The sequence below is a fragment of the Harpia harpyja genome, chromosome 2 (genome assembly GCF_026419915.1).
Source record: "Harpia harpyja isolate bHarHar1 chromosome 2, bHarHar1 primary haplotype, whole genome shotgun sequence".
NCBI classification, from domain to species: domain Eukaryota; kingdom Metazoa; phylum Chordata; class Aves; order Accipitriformes; family Accipitridae; genus Harpia; species Harpia harpyja.
Window position 1 is genome coordinate 36091903 of NC_068941.1, and position 24681 is coordinate 36116583.

The window sequence follows — 24681 nt, forward strand, 5'->3', positions numbered from 1 at the left end:
CAGATCACAGAAAGGGCAGCAGAGAAGTTAACTGAGCATTTAACATATTTGATACTACCACTTTGCTTTTGCTCCTGACAGGCATTTTTCTGTACCGCTTCCCCAGTTAACAGGCATGACTGACTCCCAAACTTAAGGATGCAGTTGCAACAGTAATGAATACAAATCACATCATTGCTTTGTAATAAAGAGCTAAGACTTTATAAATTAAGATGGACTTGACTTGACTGTTAGCGTTGCTTAAAAAAACAAAAGGAAACCCCTTTACTGAATTTATATGAGTTGAATCCCTCAGTAGGAGCCTTGAGAATATCCTACCTACACTGTCATGCCTAAGAAATTATCATCTTTCAGTAGAGTCTGCTTAGTGCCTGATGGTGAAACATAGATGCAGCCAGGAAGTTAACAAAATTTTGTGTATATTTTGGTAATGACCAGACAGCTGTGTGAGTCAGATTAGTGTATCAGAAGAGCAACTACAACAAAATATCACATCTATACAAATTATTGTCTTTTAGTGTTTCAGTGTGTTGTAAATTCAATTCTACATATGAATTGCAATGTACACCTGATGTTTCTAATGTCTATATTTAGTACCTTTAGTATATCGGTCATCTAAAAAGGCACCTGTTGAAGTTAGGTCATTTGAACTTTACATTTAGATTTATTTGAAAAGGAAGAACTTTGGAATCCATCTTCAGTCACCAAATAACATAATGAATAGAATTAAGTTTATAAGTTACCTTGCAGGTTAAGCTTACAAAGAAAACCAAGAAATATCGAGCTATAAGGTAAAAATATAAGAGGAGGAGAACAGTGCAATCAATGTACACCTGGGAACCCATCTACTCAGTGAATTCTTGATAAAGTTATCTTGCTTATATTTTTTACGGTTGTATCAATACCAACTGTGTTGAGTGGGTCGTTCTTCATTATAAGCATAACCCACATGGAAGCTGTGTTGCAAAGGAGTGTTTTGTCTTACCAGCGTCTGGCTGAACTAGCTTAAAGCTGAAGAGAGGAGGGGAAAAAATGTTTTTTTCTGCAGACATGCAGGCGGTGAGTCTCTGAGGAGTCATCAGGCTGCAGTGTTATCCCCAACTGGCTGAAGATGCCATCGGCAGAATGAGGGGCTGGCAGGTGTGCACCTCCCATTTGCTCAGACTGTAAATACGTAGGGAATAAAACAGGAGAGAAGGTCCTGGGCTCAGGCAAAATGTCTTGCAGATTGTAGCCTGGCAAGCAAAGGATGCTCCTCACCTCATTCCGTGCCTTAGGTCAGCAGATGTAGCAGCCTGCATCTCCAAAACATGTTGTGCACTTCCAAGAACTCTGCTTCAGTCCCCATCAGCTGCTCAGCTGTGAAAGCTGGTGCTACTTCTTGGCTGCATGGCATAACAGCATGAGGCCTCGCTCCCTGGGCTGCCACAGGGCTGCGGACAAGCTCAGCCCAAGCCATGGGCTGCCAGGCATCTTTGGAAAGGGGGAAGCGGCACCGTCCCTGATGTTCCTCTCCAGGCTCAGAAGGTGGCTGAGTCAGCCTCGTGGTGCGGCGGCACTTGGCTTTAGGGCTGGCCAGGTGTGAAACAGCCCCTCCAGAGAAGGAAAGGGTGGCACAGAGTTGTGTATTGAGCATAAAGACAGGGTTTCGAGGTGTCAACTTATTTCCTCTGTCCTCAGCTCCAGCTGCTAATGCTTGGGCCGGCTGAGAGCACAGCCCTGTCCAGCCGTGATCTCATCCCGTGAGCAGCAGCGCACTGAAGGAGGGCAGGAGGCTTTGATCAACACCCGGCACGCAGCTGATACAGCAGGGGACTCAGCAGGATGAGGCACCACTCTTACAAAAGCAATTGATAGAGGTTTCAGAGGGAACCCCTGGGTTACAGACTGATGACACTCCTGTGACTGTCTCAGTGGAAATCTGGTTTGATCTAATTAACAACAGAGAGCTGGAACCACACAAGGACAAAATAAAAAAAAAAGAGGTTTTTTTTGTACCTAACCTTTCCATTACTTACCCACCGGTGTGATTGATCCTTGCGCAAAGGTCGTAGACTCAGCTGTGAACAGAAAAGAGAGGCCAAAGTATGCCTGATAGCACATGGTTTCTCACATTTAGAATTGCAGTTCAGTCTCTAATGCCTTTTTTTGCAGAAAAGGCTTCTCTTAACTCCACCTGCATCGTGGAAAGTGATGGAAGAGGAACAAGCCAGTTTTACAATGTTAGTCATGTTTCTCTAACTCAGCATCAGTCATCCAAGTTTGCGAATAAATGCAGTGAGATATGTTTTAACAAGCACGTGGATCCTCTTTCATTTTGTAGAATGTCAGTGGCATTTTCCCACTGTTTTTCCACAATTATTTTTCTGTTTGGGTATTTCTTATTTGGTAAAATTAAAACAGCATTGAACCTTGCCTCTTGAGAACCCTCAATGGCAGGAGGTAGACTTGAAGTGAAGAGCTTGGCTTCCTATTGATCCTATTGATACCTGCTGAATAATGGTTAAAATAATACCAAGCCATATTCCCTTTTTTTTCCAGTGTTTTAATTACATTTTTTGCTTATGACATGTTTGGTTGTCTATGGATGCCTGTACATACTTACCCATACAAAGCAAGCTATCTTCTATATGGAAATATGTACTTCTCGTGAAGGTCTTTTCACATTCCTAAAACCTTATTCCTCTGAAAGCACACCCCAAATGTACTTCTCTCAATGGGCATAGTTAATATGAAAGTTGGATAGAAGATAATGTGGGTTTTCTTTTTCCACTCTTAAAGCTTGCTCATTTTTTGAATTGTTTGTTATAGAAGGAAAGTTGATGTTGGAGTTACTGGAAGGAGCACAGAGTCTTTAAGGTCTACCAAGGGCAGAAATCCATCTTTCCCTGACAGTAATGCTGCATTGTTCTGTTCATTTCTGGTTTACATCTAATTCCTGGCTGACAAGTGTCCGTTTTTCATGCTCATTCATTAGTCACCCTTGCATTAGCACTGCCTTGAAGGTGTCTGGTCTGCCTCTTATCACATTTCTCAGAAATGATAAAAGATATCCTTAAAGTTTTACCCACCCACTCATCACAGTAAAACCCAGAATAGCAGAGAGATAAAATACATTTGTTTACAAAAAAAGAATAGGGTCATTCTTTGCTCTTTCTTAGAAGTTGACAGGTAGAAAAGGAAGTGGGGAAATGCCATGAGTTCCTGTAGAAACTGTTACCTTTAGCAGATGAAAATTCAACTTCTTAGTGGTTTGTAAGCTAAAAATGGATTAAACGTAAAAGGAGGTCATTTAACAGTGCATCAAAATTAAGATCTAATGCCCCTCTCCCCCAAAAGTACAGCGATTCAGGAATAAAGCTAACAATATGGTTTACACTGAGATTCTGATTTCCCATTATACTATTTCAGTTTTATGCTTGTGGAAATTCTCTCATTTCAATGCAGTTCTGAATGCAGCCATCTGTCCTTACCAAACAGGGTTGTGCAGGAGTATTTCAGGAGTCTTGGAAGGAAGTCTCGTCTTAAGTATGCTGTAAATGTGCTACGATATATGCCACAAGAGCCCCCTCTGAATTTACTAAGACTATGCGTTAGTAAAGAAAATAGAGTCTGGCTCAGAGTGGCAGAGCAGAATTTTAATTCTTCTCCTTGGTTTCTTTTTACGAAGACAGCCTTGAAGGGAAGTTAGAGGCAGGGGAAAACACCTGATGGGGGTGCAGGCTGTCCCCTGAGCCTAGTGGTGACATCCCCACCTGCAACTGGGTGAAATATGTGAGAGTGCTGGTGAGAAAAACAAGAGGGACCCTTCAGCATCGCTGTCCACCAGGGCTCACTCCACTCCAGGAGAGATGAGCTGTGGCAGCAACATCACCTGTGTAAGGGGAAGAAGAGTATTGCTAACACAGACAATCAGGGATTATTCTACATTGCCAAAATAATAATGGAAAGAAAGTGCAACTGCCTTTCTCTTGCGTCTCTCCCTATTGAAGGTGAGGGTAGAGAAGGCTCTCTCTCAGCGTCACATTAGCAGGGCTGCTGCTGACCCGAGGCTTTAATAATTCACACTGCCTCTTCACAGACAAAGAGGTGCTGACCCAGAATGGATCAAATGTTTTATTGTTTTGCTTTTTCAGGCATATTTTCTGAAGATTGTTAAAACTTTTTTTTTTTAAATGGGATGTATTTTATTCATCTTTTACCATTCTCTGGGAAAATGTATCCCTTCTGTCCTTGCTTGCAAGTAATAGTAACTTATATGACACTTTGAAAAAGTGAAAAATGTTCTTGAAAATACTCTGCTTGGAAAAGATCCAAGGTCTCTCAGTAGATTAGCAAGCTCACCCACACCCCTTCAACAGTGTGAAGCTGCCATGATGACTATAATTGTTAAAAGGCAAAGGAAGCTGAAGATTGAAGAATTAGAAGGATGTTGTTGTTATGCACAGAAATCATAGCAAGGGCCATAGAACAAAAGCAGTCACTTCAAAACCCAGTGCTGTCCCAGCAGGGTGTTTCGTGATAGTTAGAGCAAGCAACAAAATTGTTTGTCCGGGCCCTCCGCTTCTTCCTCACTTAAAAAAACCACCTTGTTAGCTTGTTTGTCTGTTACAACCAGGTAAAACCTGTCTGTTTGTTAGGTTAAACCTGCCCTGCACAGCCACCATCTGTAGCTATTTGTAGGTGGCATGGCTGTAGCAGGAGGTGGTGGGTAGTTCTGGTGGCATAAAGCTGTGAACACGTGGGAGGGAGCCAACAGAATAGAGTATAAGAGCTCCCAATCTTGTAAGTACACAATTATGTACTTTCTTTCCCCCCCACAAATTAGTATCATTGACTCAATAGTATCTAATGGCTCCTTTGAGAACATTACTATTATGTCAAGGCCCCTACTTAGTGTATTTTTAGTTTGTGGATCACTGACCCACTCGAATCCAACGGCGCCGTTAAAGCGTCCACACGCAGCAAGGCTCCGTGGGCGGGGGGCAGCCAGGGAGGCCGGGGTCCCACAGGGTTTGCCTCACCTGTGGCAGCCCCACTGCAACGGTTCCCAGGGAAAAGGGGCTGTTCATACCCAGCAATTCCAACTGTGGATAATAAAGAGGTTCAAGTGGGATTTTTTACTGTTATTGCACATTTCTGGACTAATGCTATTTAGTTTTGTATGCACTAAAATTTGGGGGTCTTTTTAAAGGCAAGTGCTTTATAAGAGAGGTGATTATTGTGTACGTGAGGCTATGGAGAACTTCAGAGCTCTATTAATGTTTCAGGAAGGTAGGCAGGACAGTAAATCAACGTGTCAATGAAAAAACTCAGATTATTATCTATCTAATCTGCCTCTACTGTCTTCATCCCTCCATATCTGAACACCTGAAAGCTATTATTAATATACTATTTATTACTGTGCTTATATGCTTCTATTACCAGCACGGTAACTTTCTCATTTATGCTCAGCCATGATATTAGAGCGCAATACATTTGTTATAATTGTCTGCACCATGCACGTATGTGTACCTGCTAGATGCACTAAGGTGTACCTGTTGTGGAGGTAATTCTTTTTCTTTGGAAATACCTATGGAACTAGCAATCATACGATCATATGAGTACTGATAGCAATATAACCCCAGTTACTTGCTAATTTAAAGCAAACTGCATTAACCTGGCATTATGTGTGCCCAGAATACCTATCAAACCCACAGGATGTGTGAGGAACCTGGGCCAAAGGAAGAATGTCACATCCCGAGAAACCTACCAGCTCCTGAAAGAGCAGCTCATCTCTATGTTTAACATGCAGAAGTACATCAAGCCAGAACTCAGCATTTTGTCCTTGGAATGACTCCCACCCACAGGGCACCTGGAGGTTTTTGGTTTTACTCAAATTGAGCCGTACAACCCAAATGTCCCCTGGTTAACCTGTCAGAGAGGGTGGGATGAAGCTGGTGTGCTGGTGATGCTGGAGCTGGCAACGTGGTGGGAGCTACGTACAGGCGCTGGAGACCGACCTAATCTGGCCAGTTGTCTTGCTGTGGTCGCTCTCACGTGAACAAGCCTCGCTGGCCTGGAATAACTCCAGTGTTACAAGGATGCTGACAGGCACAGTCTGGTGAAGCTTGACATGTGATCCTAAGAAATGATCACTTCCAGATGTTTGCTTCTCCTCTTTGCCATAAGTTATCTGGTGTTGTAGGTTAAAGCCCTGTTCATCAACAATTGAGGTTAAAATGGTGGATTTTGTAGTGAGGTAGCTGTGACATTGGCACGTGCTTCCTTTTGACAGAGGGTAAGCCCCAAACAAGCAGACGGCTGGAGGCGATAATTTCTTATATTGCCACAGTAAGACCTGCCAAAGCTTATCTTTCTGTGCCCTGAACTGTGGCCGCAAATCCCATCCCATCAGAGGGGCTCTCAGCATCCCTGCCCTGTGTGCTGCAGGGAGCAGGAATGCCAGTGATGGGGAGGGAGTGGGCTTTGGGGTCGCTCCTTTCATGCCTGTGGTGCAGGAGAAGAACAGAGATGCCTCAGTTTCACTAGGGAAATGCATGGGTTTAAGGACATTAGAAGTTTACCAGGTTATCAGCTTAAGTTAAAATCAGCATCTCCAGCTATGACAGAGCTTTTCCATGGTACAATTAGGTTGACATTTAATTCCAGGTAGTTGAACAACCACATTTTCTTGATATAGGCTAAGAGACAGACGTCTCGTGCTATCCAAAGGTGAGTTTCAGAGAAGCTGATTTTGGTGGCAGACACCCCACCTCCTTTTCCATCTGTGCATTCACCTGCCCCAGGTTTTGCCTTTTGGTAGTGCTGATGCAGGTCCTTGTGGGGTCAACTGTAAATCAGATCTTGGAGGTAATCTAGATGAAAAATAACGTTTTGGATGGTTTATTTGTAAACTGGTTCAATTCAGTGATCGGTTTTCCGGCACAGCTGCAGGTTATGGCTTCAAAAAATGAAATATTTGGCTTTTAAGTTGTTCCCATATAACTTGTTTCCAATATGACACAAGTATTTGTGCAACCTCACCGTGAGCTGGCATAGGGAACTGGTCTGACTTCAGAACAAAAAGTAAAATAAAAATAACTTTTTTGCAAGGTATTTTTCAAGTCAGGTCAGCTCTCTGATGTGACTTTGAACATGGCCCCATGTCCATTTGCAGCAGGAACCAGCAGCAGGGAGAAATATCCCCAGTCACTACTGGGGCTGAATGCTCAGTTCTCCAAAACCCCATCCTCCCTGGCACAGCAGAGAAGGTCCCAGCCTGTGGCAGAAATATGGAGCCTGTGGTAAGGAGGGGACTTCTCAAGTCCATTTACCACGAATACAAAGATATTACAGAAGCATACAAAAAAGCCAGAGTGCACAGCTGTCCAGTGTGGTGAACTGGTCTGATGTTTGGAGGCGCATTCGGTGCCCTCTCTGCCTGGCACATTTCTGTGGTGCTGTACAGGGATCCAAGCATTTTTCAGCTCCAAATTACGATTCATATTATTATTATCTATTTAGTGCTACAGGGATAATGATAAGGTGAAGACAAATTAGCTAAAGCTGTAAAGTTAATGCTTATAAACTAAAAGTACATTAAATTGCAGCACGAGCACTTTCATCCATGAGTTTAAGGCAACTCAGCTTACGTGCTGTAGTTTTACGGATTTATTTAATTTTCCATAACTTTCTTTAGTACTTCACTGGCATAGTTTACCAAACGTAAATTATCTGAAGAAGGGACTTGTTTCACTTTTTGTTCTGTGTCTGGACATGATCTTCCACAGTGGATCATCTTGGATCCTCGCTGGGTTCACATGCTCTACCACAATATAAATAATAAATCCACTATGAAACCTTTGACCACTTTATGTTGGAATGAAGTGAAAACATGTCCCAATCTTTTTTTTAAGTGCTTCACTTTCCAGGGAGCAGAAATGTTATTTTCTCTGTTTAGAAAGACCTTTCGCATTAATGCAGTATGGCAATCAAATGTAATTTAAACGACCAGCTATTAATACTATTCATTTTTTTGCTTCTCCTTCTCCCTCCCCAGATCTCCGGAAAACTTTTGAGCAGGAACCCTTGGGGAAAGAAGTGTCCCTGGAGCAAGAGGTCCTGCTCCAGTGCCGTCCTCCAGAAGGCATCCCAGTAGCCGAGGTGAGTAGCAACGGCAGTGTCCTGGCACTTGAACACCCTAACTAAGGCGTGATCGGTGCCTAATGGTGCAGTGAGTAAGGGCATGGCATGATGAATGGGTGGTAATGGAGAGCTGATTGACTGCTGCTCGTAGACAAGATTGATCAGGAACTGATTCTTAGTTTTGGATTATGGTGCCTTGCTGGGCAGAGTTGCAGGTGGTTTAGTTTCAGTTTTTTCTTCCCTTTCAAAAATCACAGCTATAGCTGGCATCCATAGGACCCATAGCTGGTAAAGCATATTAATACCAGCCTACTATCTTTCCTTTTCCTTTTAAAACAAACAAACAAAAAAATTCACTTATTCTGAGAGGCACCTTTCAAGCATAGTGTAAAGGCATTTTAATTTTTAGTTTGCCAGATTATATTTCCCTCACATGTTTGTCCATGTGCTTGTGTGTGCACCAGCCGGCCAGCTCAGCACAAGAGGATGTGACATGGTCCAGTACAGGCTCCCAGGAGAAGCAGCATGAGGTGGGGGCAAGTAGGGGATGTGTCTGCCTAATAACCATCTTCAGGGGCTTATCTGCTTTTCTTACTGTCATTTAAGTAAACCTGGAGTGGGTAGCCTGCCCTCTACCTGGCAGGATAGAGCCTACCCTTCAGCAAAATCTGTGCCCACCAACAGCAGTGGGTGTCCCTGTGAATGGGAGCTTCCCTAATTGCAGTGGTAGCTCCAGCTTCAGACTCATTGCTCATGGGAGGGGGGGTCTCTGAGTCACAGGGGAGCCTCTGAAATCCTAAATCCGCTGTGGCTGTTAAGAGAAAAATTGATTGTTAATGATGGTAATTCCCCTATCTGAATTCTCCTTGGTTTTCTTCTGCCATGCACAGAAGAAACTGTTGCCAATTTACATTAGCATAAGTTAGACTGTCATGGCTAAGTAGCAAAGTGGTTGTCACTCAGTGCTGATGACTGATTTCTCAGGAGATGAAGCTTAAATTGTTACCTCCCCATCTAACCCAAGTTTAGACTTAATCAGAATTGCAGAAATGTGTCCACAAACATCAGAAGGAATAATTAACATAGAAGATTTTTCCCATTTTCTTTTTCTGCAGGCTGTTTTCTTTCCCTGTTAAGATCCCCAAAACTGTAAAGAGCATTTAGGCCTGCCAAGCAACTGTAATATTAATCAGTTGGCTTTCCTCAGGAACTTAGCAGCAATTTTTTATTTTCCTTTCTGATGCTTCTTTGCATCAAATCTACTTGCCGTTTTGCCATGACAGGAGTGTTTGCAATGGGATAAGTTGTTCAGGTGGTGCAGGGTAGTACTGGGGAACTTCATTAACTTTGCTAGAAACAGAGATTGATGATGACGGGTAGTTTGTTTGAATGCAGTGTTACAAGGGCCTCTGAAATTTCAGCAGCCAGTCCAGTTATTCCCTCGGAAAGGTCTGTAATGCCTGGTCGGGCGGCTGGGATCCAAACAGCATGATGTAACATGATGCGTGGAAGTGATGTCTGAAAAGATCTTCTGTGAGCTGCTCTTATAATAATTGCACTTTTTCCTGCCTTCTAGTATCCTGGCTGACTCTGTCAGTAGCCGAGATTCATGACTGTACATTAACTGGCTCTGAATCTTATTTGTACTGTGGTCGGGGCAGACACCAATTAACACTTGGCAGGCTCAGAAATCGTACACTCCCTGTCTGACATTCAAAAGAACCATTCTCAATGTTGTTTTTTTTCCTCTTCTGGCTTTTGAAGTCAGAAGGAGATCAAACACCCAGATTGGACAGCCGCCTAATACAGCCTCTTTGTAGATTCTTTCCAACACTATTAAAAGAACAAAGACCTGAACACTAATGAATATGAATACCTTAATGTGACACTTTATTACAGCCACTTGCTGAAGCTGGTAAGATAAATTTAAAAAAATGGAAAGATGAAAGGTAACTTGGTGGGTTGAAGGATTACATGATTATTTTAATTTAGAGATGAATAAGTTCTTTGTTTAAGAATTCGTTTATTTGTTCGGAGAAGTTTCTGATATGATGGTACAGGTAACTAAGTAAAAAAGGACTTGAGAGAAGGCAGGCAGCAGGCTGAGGCTATTTTCCATCTTGTTGAAAGACTGCTTTGATTCCACATAGCATAGGGTAATGCATATGCTGCAGCTGTGAGCAGCATTTCCAAATGCTTTGGTGAGCATGTACCTGAGACTCTTCCCACTCTGGGCACTGTGTTTTGTTTGGGGTTTTTTCCACTTACTGGCTTCTGAAGTAATCACTGGATTTAACACCAAAACAGAGGAAGAAAAGCTTACGCTATGAAACTGTACAAAATACACATTCAGTGTAATGTAATGCTGGAGTCCAGAGTCCCAGCATTTTCCCCTTGCTTTTTCTCTTTCATTTTATTCTCTCCCTTCATTTTGGTTTTTTCCTGGTATTTCAAAGTGGTGGGAACAACCACGCTCAGAGATACATTCTGTCCTCTTTTCAGCAGCTGGGGAATTTAGTCTTATCATTCCCAGCATATTTAATTGCAGTTAACTGTGTGAAGCTCTTATGGATCAATGCTAGAGCAGATCTTACTATTACTGAAAAGCTGAACCACACAGCAGCATAAAGCTGCTCCAAAGGGCAAGAAGGACAGAGATGGGCAAGCAAAGCTTTTAAGGCAGCACTTACCAGTCCCTCAGATCCACTAGGACATGATGAGCATTAGAGTAGGCTCAGGTTATGGCCACTAGAAAAAAAAAGCCTAAGATCCAAATAGAAGAAGGTGTGTTAAAATACACCAGCCTCCTGGCCTGAGGTCAAATCAAAGTACGTCTTGCTTGGTCACTTGGGACAAAGTAAGGAACTGAGGGTTTGCTTGGTCTCTGGGAAAACCAGATCAGCTTCTCTGTGGCCATATACCCCTGCCCACAAGCCCCGGCCAGCGTCAGTGCCAGCTGCACCATGGCATGCCTCCCCACTCCCAGCTCTGTAGCCAATATCAAGCTGAACCTACCTACAGGTTCTGAAACACCCAGGTAAATGTTCCGTCTTTTCCAGTTCATGGTCCAGGCAAGCAGCAGAAGGACCAGCACAAGCACTGTTACATTGGGGTTTCCACACATAGCTGAGGGGTGAAGGGGCAAACTCACATATTGCTGCCGTGAAAAAAAAAAAAAAGAACAGATGTAAAAGCAAACAACACCCTGCCCTAGCTCCATGCTTCCCTGCCTTCTGCTTTTCCTCAGTGGGGAGGAATTAGATAAGGTGGTAGGATAAGCAGTTTGACCTGTCAGACTCGGCAGGAGCTGCTGGTGCTCAGTGGAAATCAGACAGTTGCAGCTTGCTGGTGTCAACAGAAACATCCATTTCAATTCCACTCTCTTCTGTGCGTGCATTTTTTCAAACCTAACCTGAGAAGACAGGAAGGATCCCATTCCGCGACGCTCCAACAGTAATGGCAGAGTTATTAGCAATTAACCCCTTAGCTCATTTAATTTGTTCTTTGAAAGATGCCAGCACTGTATTGCACGTGATAAAATATAGTTAGAGACACCGAGTCACATCAAATTAGCTCATTGCGATAGGTTATAGATCAAAATATCAATGAGATGTAAGATTGGTTAATATGCCATAAGCTGCCAGACGAACTTTTGCATCGAAATGTATGATTTACGGTGCCTTTAACAGGGGGATAATTGCTTCTTTAATTATAATTGAGGTGTTTCACAGAGTAGTTTAATTGCAGAACAGGGTGTAATGTACAGTTTGGTGACCCAATTGGGTTTAAAACTGGATGTGATATTTATCCACATTCATGGCTTTAATTAGTAACTAGAGCAAGGGGAAAAGCATCCCTGAGTCAAGAGGCAGAGCAGGGTGTTTTGCCGAGTCAAGATGACTGTGACACAGAATTTATTCAGCTGCTTTTGCATGGGCAAAAGCTGGTGGAAGCTGGGGACTTCTCCAAATAGGCAGCATCAGGTGGCTGCTCCATCTAATTGATTATTAATATGACTGCTGTTTGCTTTGTTTCATGAGAGCCACTTATGTTTTGCAGCAGTTATCCCTTAATTGGGAGTTCATGTGTATGCATTTCCATGCAGGTGTGTGTCGCCGAGGCAGTGTTTTATATTCCCAGCAGGAAAGTGAGTTCTAAGAGAGGCGAGTAGAGGAGTTTGTGGCCACAAATATTAATTAGCTGGGAAGTGACACTGTCTTTTGCAGTTGCCTTGCAATATACAGCAGAACTGCCTTTGGGTGTCAATGGGAGGAAGAGCAGGGAGGGGGAGGCGGGTTTGTGTGCAGAAGGAGCACAGCCCAAACTGAACGAGGACTGCTCATTCATTTTGCCCTGGAGAGCCATTGGTAAGGTCTGGCAATGCAGGCCTGTCCTTCTCCAAAAGTACAGGATAACGCTCCCTGTAATTGTCAGTGTCTGGTCCCACGCATTTCTGTTCTTTTTTACATTCTTTTTGCACCCCAATCTGCTGGTGGGCGGTCAGGTCCCTCTTTTGAGAAGCATGAGAGATAGGTTACACCCCCTGCTTGAGGCTAGGCTTGCATTTGGGTCTTGTGCTTTCCTGGGCAATACGCTGACTACTAGCTTCTGAGTTTTTTTGAGACCTGAATTTTCTATGGTATCCACCCCTATACTTTTCCTTTCTAGTGCAGTTCCATTGATGCTGATGTAAGTGAGGGCAGAGCATGCTCCTAAGTGAATCAAGTTGCTGTATGATCAGAACTGACAACAGGCAAGGATGATCTGTGGGACTGGAGAAGGGTCAGGTTTCCATTTCCTCCATAAAATATTACAATGGGAGGTTTTCTACAAGAGCATCGACATGAACCCTGCTAGCTTATCCTCTCTACAACTTGATTTTTGCAGTGAAGATGGCCCTGGGATGCTGGTTTTAGCTAACACGAACTACGTCTCCTCTTCAGGCCATACTCAGAAAGAGGAGCATTTTACCTTATGCATATTTTTGGAAGATACGGAATGTGGAGGACAGCTTTTAGCTGCATTTTTTTATGAGGTAGATGAACATACCTCCCAACTTTCCCCTTAGAGAAGATAGCTCTTCATCCTGGAGATACTATTCTGTACGCCTACAAGATTAGTCCGTCAGGTCCTACTTTGACACTGATTGATTCTTTCTCCCTATAGCCAACAGGCCTCGTAGTGCCTGAAGTGTGAGAGTTACCTCCAGCAGGGCTTTGCAGAGCCCCCAGTTCTTCACTCGAGTTGTTTGATCAGGTTTTGCTCAGGAATTTCCATGTGCTTCTAGAGCTGATGCTTTTCTTTCACTGAAAAGTGTAACCTGGACAAAATCCTGTATGCCTTTTAAAACTGGTAGGAGGAGTTGTCTGTATGACAACATGCACTATGCAGCTTTCAGGGAGAATGAGAAAGGGGCTGTCCTCAGGGACCGCAGCCACCCCCAACATCCTGTTCCCTTATTGAATTTAATGGTCCTGAAAAGCATATAGCTCTGTGCTGTGAAGAATGAGAACCATCTACCCATCCAACCAAAGAACCACAGATGTCACATTGGTAACTCGTTTAAAGCTGTCTCCAGACAGACCCCTCCCCGTTGCTTCAGGGACTGGGGAGTCCACATGCCCCTGTGGTGCCAAAAGTGCCAACCAACACACGTGAGCTATGGGACCTCCAGCTCAAGCCCCTCTTTCAGGTGGGAAGGGAAGCCCAGCAACTCCTGGTGGCCACATGGCAGCCACTGTGGTTTTCGGTTAATAATGCCATGATCTGTATTTGAAATTGAGGCTTTATGAAACAAAGTACTCCACCTGCTGCTACCAGTCCACCTCAGCCTTTGAAGTTTCTTTTGTGAGACTTCACTTCCCCATTGTGCATAAAGCGAAGCTGTAATAGGGCAGAGACACCCAGCAGCTGTATGTACACCCTGTGTAGATTTTAGTACTCAAGCAGAAAGCTGGATATATGTGCAATTAAGGAAGTGTTTCCACAGCCAGAACACAACTTCCCCTTATTGGCAGCAGAAGCACGGTACCAACAACTGAACAAAATGTCATGGTGGTTTGCATTTGCTGTCTCATTCTCAATATGTGTTTTGCAGTCTCTCATAGCTGTAATTTCAGCCTCTTTGGAGACCACCCTATTTTAATTTTCTTTTTTTTTAACCTTAAATGGGTACAAAATCTATTTCCAGCGGGTAGTACATGGAGGACAGCATCCTCTTCAGCGGGCAGTTGCTGGGATTAAAGCGTACATTTGAAACCAAATCCAAAAATCAAATAACATTCTTCAAAGAGGCACTCAAGTCTCAAGGTACTTGAAATAGCTGCTGGCTCAATAGTGTCGTGGTTTAACCCCAGCCAGCAACTAAACACCACGCAGCCGCTCACTCACTCCCCCCCACCCAGTAGGATGGGGGAGAAAATCAGGAAAAGAAGCAAAACCCGTGGGTTCAGATAAGAACGGTTTAATAGAACAGAAAAAGAAGAAACTAATAATGATAATGATAACACTAATAAAATGACAACAGCAATAATGAAAGGATTGGAATGTACAAATGATGCGCAGTGCAATTGCTCACCACCTGCCGACCGACACCCCGCCAGTCCCCGAGCGGCAAATCCCTGCCCCCACTTCCCCGTTCCTATACTGGATGGGACGTCACATGGTATGGAATACACCGTTGTCCAGTTTGGGTCAGGTGCCCTGGCTGTGTCCTGTGCCAACTTCTTGTGCCCCTCCAGCTTTCTCACTGGCTGAGCATGAGAAGCTGAAAAATCCTTGACATTAGTCTAAACACTACTGAGCAACAACTGAAAACATCAGTGTTATCAACATTCTTCACATACTGAACTCAAAACACAGCACTGTACCAGCTACTAGGAAGACAGTTAACTCTATCCCAGCTGAAACCAGGACAAATAGCCCGTATGAAAACTGCTGAAGTTTTCTCAGTCTCACTAGGGCGTCTTGTACTGTGTCCAAATCAGTAGTTAGCTTCACAAATGTTTTATTCTTACTGGCGTGTGTGTGTGTGCCTTTACTATCAATATGGTATGGGATGTGTGTCTGTTGTTACAATTCAGGTGAAGCAGGGGAGCTGTGATTTCCCTGTGGCTGTTGGAGACAATGTGAGCTCAGCAGGGACTGCGGCAAGGCAAGTGGTGCCACCATGACTGGTCGGCACGGCTGCGGAGAACACCAGCCGCAATGCCGGCACGGTTGGGGGACCAGATGGAAAGCGATCCTGCCATGTCAGCCAGGCATGGGGAAGGCAGGGGTGCAATGGTCTCACCTCCCAGAATGCTGAATTGCCTTTTATCGAGGGAAATCTCTTGCTGCTCCCAGCTGTTTGCATCTTGTTTCTTCTGGAGAATTGCACCGGAGGGCTTTGCCTGTGTCGAGAAGGTAGAAGGTTTGCTGTTTTCGGCAGGTGCTCCCCACTCTGAAGATGACTCTAGGGCAGGTTGGTGCAGAGGAGGCAATGAGAGACCGGGATTCAGGACTCACACCCTGCTGGCTTCCTCTTGAGATTGTGAGAGGTGTAAGGAACGACTCATATGATCAGGAGGGGAGGACCTGGATGAGCTCTTATCCTGTTTCCATTCTTGGTTTTCTTTTGGAGCAGATGTGCTTCCGCTCTACCAGTTTCTAAACCAGTCATGCATATGCAAGTGTGCCAAGAGTTTTAAGTGTCTAGTAATGCTAGTAACTTGTATGGCTAAATTTGTGTCAGCAATTAGCTTCCGTAATGGGTTTTCCTGCGTATGTAATCGCTTCTGTGATTTATGTTCTCTGTGTTCATTTAGTCTGCACAGAAGCCTGGCCCGGCTTTGCAAGTCTTAGTCTCTGTGTGTGCTGCCTTATTTCAGGCTGCTGCTGGAAATACCCTGCAGCAGCACAGATCTGGCTGCAGCTCCAAGGTATAGCCAGGGTGGTGATTGCAGATTTTCTGTTATTGCCGATGGTCTCGCTTTTCATGTTGGGTGGCATGTGGCAGGTTCCCTCTGTTAATTAGAACAAATGTGCCAATTATGTTAATGTATCTCCCGATACCAATCAGTGAATAATTAGAGACAACACATCTGTCTCTCACCGGGGAGTGGGATGACAGAAAAGACGCTACAAGGTATGTTGCTCTAAATTACAGCCGCCTTGGATCGTGTCGTTCCTCAGCTGATTACGGGGAGGGCTCAGACTCATGACAGGCTTGCCAGCGTGTTAGCAGCACTGGACGTGCAGATCCAGCACAGCTGGTCGGAGCCGTGTGCCTCACTGCTCCCCAAATTGCATCCTGAGCACTAAGGAGCTCTGACCAAAAGGTAGCTGACTTCAGGTTTGCTCCAGCTTCTCAGCATCCACAGTTGCTGTGGGTCAGGATTTCATTCACTGTACTCACACCTTTACAGAGGGGCCTTTTCTGGCTAGTCAGTTTGCAAACATATAACAAAAATGCCTTGAGTGGAAAACCAAAAAAAAGAAATGGGGATTTCATGCCTGCTTTGTTCCACGGGGCTGGTATGTAAGAAAAAACAGTTGCACTTTGTTGTAATTTTCCATCATTGTCATCTCCACAAGGGAACACTTACCCACACTTCATAGCAGTTTTGTTGCCAATTAAATTATTTCTGTTATGATAAGGAAAAACTGATGCCCAGGCTTTTTCTACATATATGCACAACCATCCATACATTTATTAATAACAGTTGGAGGGATGTGCCTGATTTAATTGAATAAATAGAGCTAGGTACCTGTTCAAGAATCATTGTGACTATAGCCAGTAAATATACATCCTCAATATTTAGGCAACAGCAAACATCTACTCTAGAAATGTCTCCTCCAGAGAGTTGAAAAATGGAGCCATGAGGGCGTGGTTTGGTATGACCCTGAAGACAGGCATCTTGTGCACTTCGAAATGCCCATGGGTATCCTGCTGCCCCTCTGTCCGCTCGCCTAGAAGGGTGCAGGTCTCTGGCGCATAAATGTCCAGTGTTCCATCTGCCAGCCTTGTTGCGAGCATGGCGGTTTTCCCCGGGCACCAGTCACTATTATTCAGGCAGCGGAATTAAATTCAGGATAAGTTTCTTCATTGACTGGATTAACAGCCTACTTCAGCGAGGGGGCTGCACCTTGGGGAATGACATGGCATCAAAAGAGATCGTTGCTTTTAACTTCTGTAATAACAGTTTGCATACCTGTCATTCATAAATCACACTGTCTCATTCTGCTTTGTTCTCTTCTCTTTTGTATTTGACACCTGATCTCTTCCTACTTACATGACAGAACAGCCCTGCTCCAATCCCACCTATTCTGGTTACCTCAAAAATATAAATCTAAGGTTTGGTGGTGCAGAGCACTGCAGTCACCTGCACCAGAAAAATGAAGCCATTAGTAACTGAAAATAAGTACCGACAAAAGTCTCATTTACATTTTGTAGTGTGTTTAATTAGTTATCATTTCTACAAGGACTGAGGGAGAAAACACTTCTGCTGGAGGGGTGTGCTCTTCATGTTGCTCTACTGATGGCTAAAATGTATATGAAAGGAGACTCCTGTCTTTTGTCAAATCATACATCAGTTTCCCCCTTCAGGTTTGGTGACGTTATCATTTGCTACATGAACAGACTCATGACATCATAAAAAACAGGATGCCAGAAGAAGACTGAATTAGACATGTTAAAGATGCATCTTATAAAAGAGATGGAGTTTAGACATGCACTGGCAGTACCAATGTCCTGGCAAAACAGTTTTTTCAGAAAAAAAGACAACCTGCAAACTTAATGTTTTATCGTTAGCAAATTCTGTGAGCCTTTAGGTGAAAAGGATCTTTTTCCTAAGAGATTTGGTGAAGAGCCAGAGGCTGTATACTGAATTATACAGAGTATCTTTTTTTTGTGATATTGGCAACTCCTGTTTTCATATCATCTTTAGTGTTTTTGCAGGGATGAAAGGGAATTTAATGCTCATAGCTTTAATTTTGTCTAATCAGCTGAGGCTCAGACTGAATATGCGTATGTGTGTTTTTGTGGAGAGAGAAAGTGTTGCAGAGTACTGGAAAAAGAGAATCACATGCTTGAGCATGGAGCCTTGCTTAGTGCCGAGGACAGCTAGTGTATGTGCTTGGATGGGCATACCAGAAACATTTTGGGATGAGCCTTAGACCACTGGATGACTGTTGTCCTGTCCTCACTGACGTCCTGATGTCCTCAATGCGTAGAGCACAGGAAAAGTGCAGGTGTATTTGAAGGTGGTACACAGCTGTGGCAGCATGTGTAGCATCTTTTAGAGTCCTGACACAAGTCTGTGGTCCATCCCAGAAATAAATAATGATATTAAAACCCAAGAAAGACATTTTGTTTGTGTGAGAGGCAGGGCTTAAGTGGCAGCCTACCACTGGAAGAGAGGTAAGGTCCTGACTTGTTTTACAGTCTGGGATGCATGCAGACTTGACCTGTGGGTGAGGAAGGAGCTGAATATTGTCATTGACTGAATAGGAATCTGTCTGTCTTGATTATACCTGGTACCCATTAGGATTCAAGAAAGGAGGAAGAACAATTTTAGTCATTGACTAAGAGCTTGTATCTTCCGTGGTAAAACATGAATGTTGTAGTGACAGAAACACAGCCTCCAAAGTTTTATGTCTTTTTTCTTCCTGCCCTGGTCCTCGCAGACACACGTATCCATTTCCACAGCTCTTTTTGCACCATTAATTTTAAGCTATACAGTATTGATAGTTGTGAGGCTACCACATACTGCAGCGATCTGCTGTGGGAGAGGAGGGTTTAAATCAAGCTTTCCCCGGGGCAGTGCCTTTACATTCACTAAGGTGTATGTCTTTGGAAGCAGCTCACATCTGATGCACACCCACCCAAACTGGGGTAGGGGAGCTGGAGCTGCTTAAAGTAAGGGTAAAGATGGGGAGTGGGCAGTGGGCAGCTTGAATCTAAGCCCACATCCGCCAGCGCTGGTCTTGCAGCATTGGACCGGCTTTGCCTGGGAATGAATTGAGCCCTCTGTGTTTAAGACCGGGAGAGGCCATTGGGTTTCTCCTCACAGCTTGGGGCAGTCTGTACGGCTGTCTCAGCAGGGAACAGGTTCTCTGTTGGTTTTGGGGTATGTTGACGCTCAGGCAGTTCCTCTAATGTCTTTGGAAAAGTGGGGTTTGTGAGAGCAGGTCTTGTCAGTTAGCACCTCGCAGGTCCGGCGGGTCGATTGTGTTTATGTTTTTCTTCCTTTAATTAAATCCTGGGCACGAGCTGAAGTGATCCAGTGACATCAAGGCCCAGCTTTGATCCATCCAGGGCCCCAGTCCGGTCCTTCAGAGCACACTTGGTTCAAATGAAAACAAGCTACCAGATTTGCAGCCAAATTATATTAGAGTGGCTCGCAGCATTCAGCTGGGATATAATACAGTGTTTCTTTAGGAAGGCAATAAAGAGAACATTGTCTAGATTAAGAATCACATATGAAAATATTTTCTGTGTAACCAAGGAAATTACGCTTTATTAAAATAAAATATAGCTTACATAAAGAAAAGGGAAAAATAAGCACTGATGTAGTCTTTGTGATTCCCTATTTCCGTGGTAACTGTCTCTATTTTGTTTAATCCTGATTGCAGCAAAATGATAACATGCATGTACATGTGAGTGCATGTGTGCTTAAAAACATTGGCATGTTTGTAATTTGTTAGTGTGACCTACTCTGGTGTAGGGCCTCATTGTGTTAGACCCAGGTCAGGTACGTACAAGGTCACTGCATTATTAGCTGCCTAATTAGACAAGATGTACAAAAGAATGGGTGAGATCTCTGCTGGTTTAGGGTTTTTGATGTTGTAAGGGAATTTTCTGTTTGTAGATATGGTCCCAAGGTATCACCCCTTCCTTATCCCTTGCCTCAGACTCTGAAAGCATAGAACAGCTATTTGTCTCTGTGCAGTTGCTGGCAGTCTTTGAAAATGCATTGATATTTTCAAGGCAAGGCAAGACAGCTGTTGTGTGGAAGGGTGGGAGGGAAGGGGACCTGAAGGAAAGGGTAGGCGTGAAGGGTGTTCTCCCACATTTCTGCCATCGTGTTTTATTTCGTTTGGCAGTGTGCCTCAGGTGAGTCCTTCATGATGTGCCTTGACTCGTAGCACTTTCTGGGATGAGCAATGTAATCACAGATACTGTGACCGTTGTGGTGTGACCTGGTGCTGACTCACTGCCTCCCCTTTGCCCCTTTGAAACCCCAAGGTTGAGTGGCTGAAGAACGAAGAGGTGATTGATCCCGTGGAAGACCGAAATTTTTACATCACCATCGATCACAACCTGATCATCAAGCAAGCCCGGCTTTCTGACACGGCCAATTACACTTGTGTCGCCAAAAACATTGTGGCCAAAAGGAAAAGCACCACAGCGACTGTGATTGTCTATGGTAAGTGATGCCTTGTCCCACTGCATGTGGCTGGATGCGCACTCAAAGCGAGAAGTGGGGCAGGAGGGGGATGCAAAATGCCTGTATGCAACTCTTAGTGCGGGCAGTGTCCAGGCTGGGCCGCCTGTGCTGCCTGTTGACTTGCAGCCATATGCAGGGACTGCAGTAAGGGTTCATTACCGAAAACACTCAGAAGTACAGGCCTGATGGCTTGGCTTATTGGTGACAGACAGTGGCATTAAAGGAGGAACAGGCACCTACACAACCAGCCAGCTGCCTCACTGAAGAGAAGGCAGTTGCTCTCCTTTCCATTACACATGCCAGCTGGATGCAGCAAGGAGCCATTAGGGCACTTGCTCCAGCAGGAGTGTCCAAGACACTGCTTTCTACCAACGCATTTCACATTCTTAGTGATGCTTTTCAGAAATAAGAGTAAAACCGAAAGGAAGTTTGTGCTTCCAGATACTGGTAAGAGTGTCAGAGTCCAGCAGAATCTTCCATCTTCTTATGTCTCTTTTAATAAACTTATTTTTGGTGTATACTACCAAAACATACTCTGATGTCAGGGGCAAAGTAGCAAAGCACTCTGGGAATGCAGTTCATAGGCACACAACCTAGCTTAAAAATAAACATCAAGGGAATACAAAGCATGGGATAACATTACTCTGTGTCTGCATCCACAGTCCTGATATAATATTGAGGCTGGCCGTGCTTTGGCTGGGGAGGGGTCAGATGAGATGCCCTCCTGAAGTCTCTTCCAGCCTGCGTTGCACTGCAGCTCTGCCCCACCAGTCCAAGCCTTTGCCCCTGCAAAGTTACTGCCCCGATGCGTCCCAGGCAGGGGTATCCACCAGAACAAAACCTGCTCTGACGACATGCCAGCTGACTGTCCTGGTGTTCCTTACAATCAGCTTAATTATAGGATAGACAAGTAGGAAAAAATCCCTATGATTATCCCTAATATTCATTTCATATTCAGGGTAGCAGTTAGATTTAATTGTAAGCAGTTGCTTCCCTGAAGTTACAATGAGGGCCTTTTAGTTCAGTTTTTATAGAAAACCGACTGAATTGAGTTGATTAGCAGTGTTTGTGATATTGAGGGACGGACCATGCAAGAGCACTGTGTTTTGTAACTGTGATGAATGCAGAAACATAAAGATGCAGACATACTGCAACTCTTCCTCATACATATACAGCATTTTTTTCAACAGTGCAGTCAAGAGACATATGTAGGAGAACAGCCATTTTTATGGGGTTTGCTGCCAGAGCTGCTTAAGGGTTGTGTCATATCACAAACATTTGGGTTTAGGGAATCCGAGCAGTTAGTATGTTATCCATATCCTGGTGATGACATTATTACATAACCACCACAGCTATTTCTTCATCCATCCATCTATCCCAGAAACTGAGGTGGGTGACAAAGAGAGTCAGCATAAATATCTTCCCAGAGATAAATATCTTCCCAAAGTTCAATAGTAAAAATGCATTCAGTGTGAGTTGACTCTGAACAGCTTAAGTATATGTTATGGAAGTGCTGGGACATTCATATGCACCAGCCTATGTCCACAGAGGGGTGAGTGAAGTTGTCCTGACATCCTGAAATCACCTTCTGGAAAGAAAGGGAAAGAAAATTATCAATTTGTAATCAAAGCACAGGGGTCTCTCAGCATGTATAGATGATGGTTACATCCGAGAATGAGCTGGAGTGCAGGGTACCTCCCTTTGGAAAATGGTGCAGCTATCAGAGCGCAGGCTTCTGGCTGGCGGAGCTGTGGGTGCTTTCTGAACCCACAGGGATTTTGGCCGTACACACGCCTTAGTCCTGGGTCAGGTCAGTTGTCAGGAGAAGGCAGGTCACCTGCCAGCCCTAATAGTCATCAAATGGTATTTGTCATTCAGCGTCAGCATTTCTTCGACTTGTACAATGACTTCTGGCATGCTGTACATTCAGTACGTTGGAGACATGGGTTTGTGTCTGTTCGGTGTTGCTTCTCATGCTCTTCCCAGCCATCACTTGTGACTGCTGTTGGAGGCAGCATGACACAGAGCCAGATGTGCCTTTGGGACGACCAGGGTGGCTTGCTTATACTATCATACACTTTCTCTCTTGCTTTTCAGTGAATGGAGGCTGGTCTACCTGGACTGAGTGGTCAGTGTGTAACAGCCGATGCGGGAGAGGCTTTCAGAAGCGTACGAGGACCTGCACCAATCCTGCCCCACTCAACGGTGGTGCCTTCTGCGAGGGCCAGAGCGTTCAGAAAATAGCTTGCACCACTCTGTGTCCAGGTTCAGTATGAACAGTACATAGCCCTAGATAAACGGTTTGTCTGTCACCAGTCATTTCAGGAGAACTCTATTAGTTACAAAAGCCTCCTTCTCTTTATTAATAAATCCAACATTTCAGTGAATGAATATGAAATTGTATTGCGTAAGTAGATAAAATCATCATTTACATCATATCAAGCAACAAGGGATTCAGCCTTACTTTTGCACACAGCTTGCACCGGTGTCTCAGCCCTTGTAATTCAGGGGATTTGGGGAACATTCAGAGCTTCAATTGTGGGAGATAAAGGTTGAAGGCTCTGGAAAAGGACTGGAATTTGAATATAGAAAGCAACTGTGATGTAAATATATTTGCAGCATCTCTTCAAGTGAAGTGAAGCGTCTGGGGTGTGGATGTTAAAATTGAGGCACGTGTTTACTTGATTTCAAATACAAAGATGTTTATACTGGAAAGAGATGTGTATCCATACCTTTAAAAGGTATTTAAATCTAAACTTCTGAAAAATACAAAATTGCCTCATGCAAGGTAGTTGGTGGCTTTTTTGTGACAAAAGTTCTGCCATCTGTCCTATTGTCCAATGCTTTCCTACCTCTGCAGTCCCACTCAAATCGATGGCAGTAAGGTCATTTTCATCTTGTGAAGCTTGGCCATCCAGCTCTGGGTCTTAGTGGTGGGTGGAACTTGATGAGCTGAAATTTAATCTCTGGTCACTATTCCAAGTGATTGACTCCTGGCTCAGGCTGTGTCACTAGAACAATTTCATAGTTTGTTCTTTGGCTGTTCAATTTAGTGCTTTTGAAAATAATTTGTGGGATTTTGAAAGGTGCTAAACACATTCCCAATTCTGCTCACGTGAAATAGTTCGGTGCCTCTAGATATATCTTTTAATAGAAAATATTTAACATCAAATATCTTCCTACTAAAGAAGAATTTCTGGCCAAGCTTAACTTCCTTAACTTTAACCTCTTTTTTAAAAAATGCCAAAAAAACCCCCAAAACCACAGATTCCTGACTTGTTGCTCTTTTTCTTGTACACATTGAGCACAGATAAACTGCTGACAAGTTTATAGAAAGGGGAGGAAAGAGCAGAAATGGGGCCAGGGCAGAAATAGAACTTTAAGAAGAGCAGACTGACTCTTTTTAAGAAGATCAGACTGACGATCTCTCTGCCTTGCCAGGAATGGCCAGGAGTTGCAGGCTAGCTTGTGCCGAGACATGCATCGCTCCAGCTTGGTCTCACTTTTATGTACCCCATAACAAGTCGTGTCCTTTCTTTGTCTCAGTGGATGGCAAGTGGACGTCCTGGAGCAAGTGGTCCACCTGTGGCACGGAGTGCACCCACTGGCGCCGGAGGGAGTGCACTGCCCCGGCGCCGAAGAACGGGGGAAAGGACTGCGAGGGGCTGGTACTGCAGTCCAAGAACTGCACCGATGGGCTCTGCATGCAGGGTAAGTGCCACTGTGATGCCTCCGGGGTCTGGGATATATGTGGCCGCAGGAAAACCTGCAATAGCTGCAGATCAGCATCAACGACCTAAAGTCACAGAATCACTTGTAGGATGGAGAAATGAGTTAATCTAGTTCTCACCAGTCTGGACACTTCACTCTTCTTCCCTGAAGATGAATGTAATGCCGTCTGAGGTTTATGAAGTTGAGCAGTGAAGAATTAGAAAGTCTCATAACAGAGCCCTCTCCTCCCTGCCCTCTCCTCTAAACAGCCCTTCGCTCTAATACCGGCTCAGCATCTGTCCGGGAAAGCCTGGCAGTGACTCTTATGGCAATGCAAATGAAAAGCAGAGGGTTTAGGGCAAAGCCAGCATTTCCAAAAGAGTAAACTTGGCAAAGCAGATCAGCTTATGGCTTC

General features: G+C 44.2%; 1 protein-coding gene across 2 annotated transcripts in view; it reads left to right on the plus strand.

Moving 5' to 3' along the window:
• The window catches only part of UNC5C (unc-5 netrin receptor C), a 270802-nt gene that overhangs the window by 194450 nt on the left and 51671 nt on the right, over positions 1–24681 (plus strand). For both annotated transcript variants that reach the window (XM_052776063.1, XM_052776053.1), the window contains exons 4-7: positions 8042–8145; positions 20354–20534; positions 22653–22820; positions 24102–24266. In XM_052776063.1, coding sequence (XP_052632023.1) covers positions 8042–8145; positions 20354–20534; positions 22653–22820; positions 24102–24266 — 618 coding nt within the window. The remainder of the gene's footprint in view (positions 1–8041; positions 8146–20353; positions 20535–22652; positions 22821–24101; positions 24267–24681) is intronic.